We start from the raw sequence: 11,357 nt of genomic DNA, 5'->3' as shown, positions 1-11,357 counted from the left end.
TTTTCGGTAAAATTATATTAATAATAATAATTATTATTATTATTATTATATTATTATTTTCCTTGAGGAATATGCTTTCTATCGATATACAAAGGGTTTTTTCATCATAAAAATATGAAAAAAAATTATCGTTCATTTTTTAATTTTATAATTGAACAGTTTTCTTTTACATTTTTTAACACAAAAAGGGAATTATGAAATATGCTTATATACTCACTATATATATATTAAAACAACTCATTTTAGACTTTTTGTAATACGTTTCATAACATTGACAATAAACATATATGAACCAATTAAACGTTATTCTCTTAAGAACATCAAAGATAGTAATAGTTTTTCATGCCTTCGCGCTGCACAATCAGTGCAGTCTTGCACTGCAAAAGAAGCTCCCTGAAGAAATCATCTTCATCAGCGTGAGCCTTTGGTAAAGCTCATTCAATCAACAGCGCTAGACCTGTAGAATACCAATTTTTGCATTTGACCCATCATAAAGTGATTGTTTGAGAATTTGTAGTATAAAATATTGAAGAGCATACGTTATGATTTTAGCAACCATTACGAAAATATAAGTGAAATTAAGAAAATTTATAGAAATTAAGAAAATATATATAATTCCTCAAGTGAAAACATAAGATTAAGATTTAAAAAAACGGAAATCCATCGTAAAATCAATTCATAAATCGCTGGAGTCAAGTTCTTTGAATGAGTGGATTTCTTGAACAAAACTGGTGAGCTTTGGATGTTGAATGACTGCCTTTCTCTTACCACCTTTCTCTTTCTCACCTCGTTTGGTTCCTCAAGGAGGATTAATTTTGAGGAATAATCTGGAAAATTCAAACGACAATGACAATCATATCGGAAAAAAAAATGAAGCTCCTCAATCCACATTGAAATTCATGAATCACAGAAACATTAAATTCAAAAAGGAACATAATACTCAGTAGTAGCGCTGAAAGAGACTATGAATGAATTTGCTCTATTCTATTGCTTTTTAAAAAATTTTTCCACTAAATTGTCAGGCTATTGTTGTAATGAGGAAATACGTCGTATAATATCATTTCTGCGGACCGTTGGATCACTTCCAGAGTCCTTTCAATCTCTGGTGGGTAGGCAAATCCAAAAATGAAATACATTAGAAATGTTATCAATATTCCATCAAGGAACGAATTGACTCTGGTGATAGTTTTTTTCTCGATAACCACATCGTATTTACGAGCTGGATTGTTATGTATATCAATTCCTGAAAGCCATGCAAAGACAAAAAATTTCAATTAATTACCGTATTTTTCTTACATTCGTTGAACCACGTCATCATTACGAACCTCTAATAATTAATACTGGATTGAAGACATCTACGAAATTCAAGATTTCATCATCTTCTGTGTCTTCCTGAAAAACAAACAATCCAAAATTTAGTGGACGTGTTTTACTAAGAATTGTGTAACTAGATCTAGTGACTCACATTTATCAGTACATAAAGCAATTCGAGTTTTTCTTTAGATCAGATATAATTATTAATAAAATCAAATAATATGTTCTTATATGGGCATTTGTTGTTGAAGACATTGCAATATTCCTTGGCTTTTTTTTTTGTTCATTATAAATGTGTCTCAATTCTTCGGGAATATCTTGACCTTTGTTTCTCTTCTTGAATTTATCAACTGCGACTATTTCTCTGGTCCTTGAAAAATGAACAATTGGCACGTACAGCTCATTTAAAGACTTCTCCCAGGTTTCTACACAATTTATTCCTAGAAGATGATCTGCGTGGGCACCCTAGCAATTCACCATGGGCGGACCATCCACCCATGTTCTGCCCATTCCTATGTACTTAGCCGACAGGTGATTGCAATCCGCGAAATAAACTAATTCAGTCGTTTGTACTAGGTGTGTATCCGTTTGTACTGAGACCACAAAGTTTCGTTAGTTTCTATATTATTTTTAAATAAATAATTAAAAATCCACCATGAGTTTGGCCGACAGATTAGTAAAAATTGATATTTTTCAGGTAGTCATTTGAGGTTATATGAAGCATATTGCATGTTTTCACAAGATAATTCAGAATGGTGAAATGATAGTAATAGTAATTTCCAAGTAATTCAAGTAATTTCCCTCAATATTGACCACTATTCTATTTCATTTTAAAAATATCGTTATTTTAAATTTAAAAGCATCTTCGCTCCGCACGCCGTCGCCATTACACAAATCACGTGACGTGGCCTACACCCTTTGAACGCAGTGTCATAATTTTCAATAATATATTGGAAAATTGTTACTAGCCAACAATGAGATTAATAAATTATTCAACTACAAACGATTCTCTATCGATATAGACTGAAACTATTGAAAAATATTAATTTTTACTAATCTGTTGGCCAAACTCATGGTGGAGTTTTAATTATTTATTTAAAAATAATATAGAAAATAACAAAACATTGTGGTCTCAGTACAAACGGGTATACACCTAGTACAAACGACTGAATTAGTTCATTTCGTGGATTGCAATCACCTGTCGGCTAAGTACATACGAATGTTCTGCCCATGTTCCGCAAATGTCCATTTGAGGGCCAGAAACGATTGAAAATGGTCAGAATAAATGGCAACAGTTATTAGATTCATAATTATCAAAGAAATGGGGTACATGAAGCGAATCAGAAACGTTTTTCGAATTAATTGAGAAAAATAATTCGTAGTGTAATAATGCCATGAAGCGATAGTGTTGGGAAATCTGGCAGATGGCGCCAGTATGACGTGAATCGGGTGAGCGGGCTCTCGGTTGTAGTCGAACGGCTGTCGGCGAAGTGACGGGTTCACTACGTGTTGGGGGAGGGGGGGTATGATCGCGTATTTCCAATGATATTGTCCACTATTTTCTAAGAAAGGCCGCAATGAGTATGCACATATCGATTCAGAATCGAATTCTGAGTCGACCTGTACCTATAAATTTCGGACTATTTTTTTCACCCCCTACCACCCCTACCCAACATGGTCGATAGAGGTTCCCAAAAAATTGTCCCGGCAAATATGCATATATCGATTCAGAATTGGATTCTGAGTCGATCTATACCTATTGTGATGAACCCCAAATTCATCACCCGCGCGAACAACGAGCGAATATTAAAATGTAAATAATTAAGAAGAAGAGAAAAGAGAATAATTGTAACGGCCAGCGGGAAGGTAAGGAATGAATGAGAGTGTGAATGAGAGAGAGCAGAAAAATAGAAGCGCGAATAACGACGGGAAATATCCAGCAGAAAGTACAATAGATAGCCATAGAATAAAGAGTAATTAATCCATTAGAGGCAGCGGGGAGGGAATTACCGGATGGATACCGTGAAGTGCCCAGGAGTCATCTGCCGAATACGTGCCCGGCAAGGTCCTCCGCCCTAGAAAGGGCCAAGCTTGCCAGAGGCTAGAGAAACTGCAGACCAGGCACGGATCTGTGGGGGAGGAGACGCGCAGTTAAGTCGGAGTGATGACCCGCACCCCTGAATGTCGTGGGGATGGACCACCGAAGATGGGAGGCCTCGTCGCGGTAAGAAACCCACCGCCGCGGAGGTACCCGGCAAAGCAAAGTACCTGGTGGAAAATCTCCCGGGGGCAAACCGCGCCGACATTTCCCCGCTCCTGGGCGACTCGGGAGGAGAAGAGGACAGGAAGGAAGAGGGAGGGGAGCAATAGGAGAGACGTGAGCAGACAGTCGACGGTGAGCAGGAGTAGCGCGTGGACGGCCCACGAGAGGCGACCCGCGAGGCCTCTCGGCCCGCGCAGTCAGCCCCGGGGCGATGATTCCTTGCCCGAGAGCGTCCCCTAAGGGACCCCGAGGCGAGGAGGATGTCCAGGAGTTACCCTCGAGGCTCCAGCCCGGGTGGCGACCCTGGATAATACCGATGTCCGAGGGCGACCCCCTTCCGCCCCGAGAGTCACGAAGTGACCTCGGGAGGCAGAAGTGCGGCTCGCCCCTGATAATTCCCGTTCCGACGTCACCACCCCAAAATAAACTAAAACAGTACATCACAAACGACAGGCCGGAAGTCGTAACAATTAAATAAGTCTCATTAAATTAAATCGAAATAAGTAAAATAATAAATAATAAAATAAATAAGGAGGAGTGTCAGTGTGAGTGTGCTGTCCCGCCTGGCCGAGTGTAGAGACACGAATAAGTGCGACATAGGAGTAGTGATAAGTGAAAAGAGATAATAAAGGATATGTTGACGATCACGCGGAGTCGAATAGATCCCCGGACCCCGCCCTCTCTCCAAAACCTACATACTCGGCAGCGCAGGCACGTAGCCCCATCCTAGCACCGCATCCCCCGGAGGAGCAGTTAGCGGATCTGACAAAACGCAGCATAGGGGTAAGTGGGAGCATCAAGGGGCCGGTTAGCGGATCCGGCAAATACCAAAAACGCAGTCTCAAGGGTTTCATCGAGCGGAAGGTTAAAAGCCCGGTCTCGTCCAGGGGTGGCACTGGGTTAACAAAGTCACCTGGCGCCTGACTAGGAATTAATTGTGACGAAGTTAGGGGATGTAGGACTATGGTGGTACGGGTGTGGACAGGGATCGCCAAGAAAAGAGTCCAACCCGGGAAAAGCGTTACACTATATATGTTAGACCATTTTTTCACCCCCTACAAGCCCTACCCAACATGGTCCTACCGCAGGGTCCTAAAAATGTGGAACGCATATACCCTCACCCTATTCCCAATCGTTGTAAAAATGGTTGCCGTATGAAGGACGGTGTGGTTCAATATTGACAAATGATTTGAATGGAAATCAGTATATATTCGGATAGCTCAGTTGGGGAGAGCACCCGACTGGTAATCGGAAGGTCCCGGGTTCGATTTCCGGTCTGAAAATATCTCAATTTTTTCTGGAATTATTTGTAGACTAAATATATTGAGAAGTTATTCCCACCTATCCAAAATCGATTCCATCCATGATTTCCATTATCCTACCTAAAAATGTGGAACGTAAATACCACCACCCTATTCCAAACCGTTGTACTCCAACCGTTGTATTCCAACCCTACCCATCTTGGATACTGGTTGTAGGGGATGAAAAAAGTGGTCCGAAATTTATAGCTACAGATCGACTCAAAATTCGATTCTGAATCGATATATGCATACTTGCCGGGACCATTTTTTGGGAACCTCAGTAGGCCATCTTGGGCAGGGGTTGTAGGGGGTGAAAAGAATGGTCCCAAGTTTATAGGTACAGATCGATTCAGAATTTGATTCTGAATCGATATATGGATACTTGTCGGATACTATTTTGCATACTATTTTTTGGGAACCTCAGTCGACCATCTTGCGTAGGGGTTGTGGGGGTGAAAAAATGTTGCAAAATGTGTAGGTATCGATCGACTCAGAATTCGATTCTGAATCGATATATGCATAATTGTCGGGACTATTTTTTGGGAACCTCAGTCGACCATCTTGGGTCGGGGTTGTGGGGGTGAAAAAATGGTCCGAAAATTATAGGTACAGATCGACTCAGAATTCGATTCTGAATCGATATATGCATACTTGTCGGGACCATTTTTTGGGAACCTCTGTCGCCCATGTTGGATAAGGGTTGTAGGGGGTGAAAAAATGGTCCAAAGTTTATAGGTACAGATCGACTCAGAATTCGATTCTTAATCGATATGTGCATACTTGTTGGGGGAATTTTTAGAAAGCAGTGGACAATATCTGGAAATACGCGATAATAACCGCCCCCCCCCCCTTTCATAGTGAACCCATCACTTGGTCGGCTGCCGTTCGATTACAACCGAGAGTCCGCTCACCCGATCCACGTTACGCTGGCGCCTACTGCCAGATTTCCCCACACTATCGTTTCATTGCATCATTACACTACGAATTATTTTTCTCAATTAATTAGAAAAACGTTCCTGATTAGCTCCACGTACCATATTTTTTCATAAGTATGCATCGGGTAATTATTGTCATTTATTCTGACCACTTCCAATCGTTTTTTGTCCCTATATGAACATTTGCATAACATGGGCGGAACATGGGCGGAATACCGCCACTGAAAAGTTGTTAAATACTTTCATACCCTAGGTGGTATGAAAGTTGTAATGAACTTGGATTGCGAATGAATGATAACACGGACATTTTTTGGGAAAAAGCCTGTCGGCATCAAAAACCCAATTTATTTTCAGTTACAGTTCGATTATCCGACTGCGAATGATATTTTTCTCCCACGCACATGCACACACACAAAAGAGATTGAAATTCTCGTTTTCGCCTTAAATTACTAAACAAAACATGAACACTTATTCTATCGGTTCAGGCTGTCAGGTGCAATTGAGGAGTTTGCGTCCTGGGGATCGTGGCTTCTGTGCCACGTGGAGACACAAAATCGTGGGATTTTGTGCCGCTTGAGTTTATGTGAATATTGGGAGGTTTCGGTCGCCTTGCCGTAAGTTATTCACTACCAGTGCACTAGTTTTATTAATTGTGGGTTTGTGACAATCACTTTGATTTTGTTCAGTTGATTTGAGGTGATGATGATGTATTTTTATGTTTTTATGATGGAGGTTTTTTCGTTTGCTTCTCGCCAACGTGTTCGAATTAACTAACTATCAACTCACTTCTAGAGGAGAAATCCGCTCCCGTTTGGCACGCGCGAATGCAGCGACGCTAACGGAATCCGCGAGATGCCGTCACTGTCGATTGTCGATGCATGAGCGCGTGTCTCACAAGTGTTACAACGGAACAGCCACAGTTACACTCAAAATAAATTTCCAGGGCAATAATGATTTTGTAATTTGTGAAGTACGGCCAATTAGCGAAAAATTTGTCTAAATCCTTTTCTTTGTTTATACGCTTGCGTTGCAAACAATAACTGTCAGCCATTAATTGAGTAACTGATTCAACAGCTTCAGAAGATTTGTAATAATCCATCAATTCCAATCTTTTCTCTTCCTGGGATTCCCAGGTTTCATTTTCAGGTAGTTCAGGTGAGTATGCTACACAGCCATACTCGTCCTGAGCTTTCGGCTTCTTAGTTGGTTCTTGAAGATCTTCCGATGTATACGACTGTGAAGCTCCACTCCCGTTATGATCTTGTTTGACGTAGTTGATGCGATCATAAAGTTTCTGCCCAAGACTCGCACCTGCCCCTTCCAAAGTGAAACCCCCAATTTTCACCGTGAATGAAGCTGAGTAATTGTTGACTATTCGGTGACTCATTTTCTTTGCCATTGTGAGAGAAGTGTCCTTCAGATCGTTCGCCATATAATCTGCAACGACATGGATAAGACTTTTTTTTCACCAGAGTCCAAGAACTTTCCAGTACGCAGAGATTTTTGCACAGAAGATGACAATTAACAATAAATATTGTCTAAATCGGAAGATTGACGTGATGATGATTGACCTGGCTGAGGAATCCTCTCTGGATTTTCTGTAACTAATAGGGTAAATAAACATAAAAGGATTGCACTCGGTCATCGATCAATGTTTCTAAATAAATCAATAAAAATTGAACATGATTGCTAAAAAATTAGTTTGAAGTAGTAAAAAATTGAAATTTTTTATATTAATGAGGCCCAACAGTTGGAATTATTCATTTCAATTTACTTTTTACCTTCCAATACATCCGGTTTGTTTTTTGTCATTATGCTGCCATCCCAATCAATCCCATCAGGGACAAGAATTAACATCAACTGTTCTTTACTAGTTGAGACCAATTCTTGCAGTATTGCATCACCATCTATCTTGGTCAGGTCCTCCATGAAGATCTATTCAAATAATAAACCAATGGATTAAAAATTGGCTTAAACAAATAAAGTTATTATAAAAAAAATGGGAATGAAGGAGGAAACCTTGTATGTGATGTCCGTCAATGACAATTTTGTCTTCGCATCGATGAGCTCAGTGACCGTCTCCGCTTTTACAAGTTTTTTCAAAGATGGTTTATCGTGCCGTGTGACTTTGAAAATCGCCATTTTGATTCAACACCGCTACCAGTATCAGGAAGATATTTTTTTTACACAATAGTAAATGGACAATCAATGTAATAACTGAACCATGGCTCCTGTATTTGGGTATATTCCTACTATAGTTTTTTTTACATTTTTTCTTCAATAAAGTTTTTACCTACCTAATATTCCATTGAATATCGACAATAATTTGACCAATTCAATTGAATATAATACAACGATTCAACAGAAGAACATTCAAATTACAATGAATTTAATAAATGAATAAAAATAGGTAGTTAAAAAGGCTTACAATGAGACATTTATTCTATGAAGCGATCAGTTAATTATTTAATGATAATCACAAGGGACATTCAACTAATGCATACTTAGGCTTTATACATAAAACCGAACCTATTCTATAAATATGTAATTTTTGGAAGCTAACGAGCTCAGTAAACGATAAACATTTGTGCTCTAACACCTCACCCAATCTATATGCTCTTAAATAAGGGATAAATGTCGTTTTCAAGGCTTCCAAAATGAAATAAACTTCACTTTCATCATTCAAAATCTTGCAAATTCTTCCTACCGCAATTTTATACTGATAATTTCCTTGTGAAATAAATAATCCATTGCCAATTCGATATGAGACACCCTTTTTAATGATTTCATGACACTCAACAGTATCTGGGTGTAATTCCTTGGTTAATAAAGTTTGTTGAATCATTTCATTACATAAATTCACGTTAAATTTGTCAACTTTTTTAAATTGGAGTTCTGAACTAATTTCTCCTCCTAAACGAGCAAAACATTGAAACAATTCATGTTTAGTACTCAGTGATTTAGTGACATTAATGAAGTTATGTGAATATCTCATGCTTCGTTTGAAAAAACAATGTTTGCTCTCAGAACGAAGAGTCCATGACTTCATCAAGGGTCCAAACATAAGAATTAGGGATGGATAGTGGAAGAAAAAATGATGTTTTGGCCGAAGTGGTTGTGCAAATAATAATTTTCGTAAATAAATGTAATCACGAATCAGCGAATCTAAATGAATTGCAAACCTTTCATGTATTGCTGGAGCACATACTATCTCAACGATTTCTGATAGCAATAAGACACATTCCCACACCTCGTCGTCAAAGTCATCTATTTTATCATGAATTAGCAATGGGAATAATCGTAAAAAATTCCATATTTGGCATGCACCACCTGATAGTCTTCCCGAAGTTGGTGAAATGGAACATAACTTATCTCGTTGATCTTCTACTGCGTAGTCAAAAATTTCAATTCTATGATTGAGTAGTTTATATGAAAACCAACCTTTCTCAACAAGATCATCGAGAAATAATTTCAAGTCATAAGCAAGGGCACCTTCGAAAATATCATGCCCAAGACACGGAGGTAAGCCAGGAAGACAAACGTGATAATAATCTAATTGATTGAAAACAGAATTAAATATGATTCCCTCTATCAATATTTTTTTTTTATTCGTCTTCTTTCGTGAATACGAATATTTTTGTTTATTTAACTGGTTTATGACTTTCTTGTACGATTCAACAGTTCTTAATGGGTAATTTTCAAACGCTCCGTTTACGGTCTCAAAAGATTTTTTTGTAACCAAACAGTATCTGCAAAAGTACTGAGTTTTACTGAAATTCTCAGCGAATCCACCTAGTGCATGACTTCCTAGATCATCGCCAGTAACAAAGACTAGAAAACCTTTTACAATTTTACCAGGAGATATTTCAATGCCATCAATCTCAATAGTTTTCAAATCTTTCACTATTCTACCAAAAAGTTTGGAATGATCAAATATTTTCTCCTTGCATAATGCAACGAGGTACATCGAGTTGACATGTGATCTCATATCCTCTGGGTAGTTTCCTACGGTTAAGTAAACCGCTAAAATTTTATATTTAGCTTTTGCAGAACCCAGGGGATTTACAATCTCAAAACTGTCTTGATATACTATCAATTGAATTGCGTTATGATTATCACTAAAAAAATTATTATTTTTAAATAAACTCCAATCTGTAAAATCTCTCAACACTCTGCTGTCATTTTTGGGGAGATCAAATACCAATTTATGAGTGACTGATTTGTTATTGTATAATTGTTTAATAGTTTCTTCCAATGGCACATAATGAAAAAAAATTTTTTTCTTACTACTTGAATTATTGAGAGAGATTTGAATAGGACTGATATAAGGGAAGTGTTTTTCATAGATTTTTTTTCGCTTGTAAATTGTTCCTAAATTTTCATCAATACTATTGAAAGTTTCATTTAATACATTATCAAGGAGATTTTCAATTAATTCTGCTGACAAATTCAGTGCTTGTAAATGCTTTAATAAATTATTCTTAACGAGTTTTTGATTTTGTTCGCTCATTTTACATACTTCACTCGCAATGTACTGAACTGTTCATGCTGGTAAATAAAATTTGAATTCTAAATTTAAAAAAAAATGCGCCAAATTCATCAAAAATATTTCATCTGCATTGTTTTTCTCTTCACAACGGTAGTCATCTCTTTCGTGTTGTGTTTTAGGCAATGCTTCATCAACAGGGTTTTCAATAGTAATAGTAAATAAATTGGAAGAGTGTTGATTATTTTCATCATTTAACTGAGCTGGTTTTGAGAGTTTATCTTTTTTATGGACTTTACATATATGAGAAGAGAAAGAATTTGCCAAACGATTTTTTTTCTCGCAATTTGGAAAATAACATTTCACATTGATCCCCTGATTTATATGAGCTGTGACGAAATTCCAGGCGAATCCGTCACCTGTAATCACGTAGGGTAACTACCTAGCGTAAGGGCGAGAGAGAACCGCGGGAATTTAATAAAAAAGTTACCTGCTACCTTAGTTAAGCTCGCGAAAAGCTACCTGCTACCTTAGTCAAGCTCGCGAAAAGCTACCTACTACCTTAGTAAAACTCGTAGCAGTTACCGGCTACCCTAGTTAAACTCGCGAAAAGCTCCCTGCTACCTTGGTAAAACTCGCAAAAGCTACCTGCTACCTAAATATAATCCGGGGAAAAGCTACCTGAATAATCCCCGAGTAACTAGCTACCTGCTACCTATTCTCCTCTCGGAGACAGCTACCTGATACCGTCTCTGTTTTCCCCCAGGCTCGCGACGCTAAAATAATCCTTAAAGTAGTAAGTAGAAACAGCATCTGAATCCCTGCAGTTTAGAAGAACCCTGATAAAAATTCGGTTACCGTTATCGATTATGAAATAGTTTAAATTCCTCTAAAATCCCCCATAGAATAGTTGAAAATTGTCTGTGCGAAATCGGGTTAAGGGCTGGGGACTATCGAGAAAAATTAGCCGATATACTGTGCTTCCGGTAGTCCCTGAAACCCTTTTTGGGCTAATTGAATAGGGCAACCCATAGGTTAGGTTGAGACACCTACGCTCC

At 38.3% G+C, this 11,357-nt stretch overlaps 1 protein-coding gene and 1 non-coding gene across 2 annotated transcripts in view; one reads left to right on the top strand and one right to left on the bottom strand.

Moving 5' to 3' along the window:
* Positions 1–207: 207 nt before the first annotated feature.
* Positions 208–11,357, bottom strand: part of LOC105272471 (uncharacterized) — a 15,329-nt gene continuing 4,179 nt past the window's right edge. The window contains 6 exon segments of the mRNA XM_011314621.1: positions 208–827; positions 1,072–1,243; positions 1,326–1,392; positions 6,676–7,417; positions 7,595–7,748; positions 7,833–7,970. Coding sequence (XP_011312923.1) covers positions 677–827; positions 1,072–1,243; positions 1,326–1,392; positions 6,676–7,245 — 960 coding nt within the window. The 5' untranslated portion in view covers positions 7,246–7,417; positions 7,595–7,748; positions 7,833–7,970 and the 3' untranslated portion in view covers positions 208–676.
* On the top strand, positions 4,787–4,860 carry TRNAT-GGU (transfer RNA threonine (anticodon GGU)). The gene has a single exon. It is a non-coding gene; the product is annotated as a tRNA-Thr (tRNA).

Source organism: Fopius arisanus, unplaced genomic scaffold (genome assembly GCF_000806365.1).
Source record: "Fopius arisanus strain USDA-PBARC FA_bdor unplaced genomic scaffold, ASM80636v1 scaffold00183, whole genome shotgun sequence".
Taxonomy (NCBI): Eukaryota; Metazoa; Arthropoda; class Insecta; order Hymenoptera; family Braconidae; genus Fopius; species Fopius arisanus.
The sequence above is the reverse complement of the archived record's forward strand: the minus strand, read 5'-3'. Positions and strand labels throughout refer to the sequence as shown.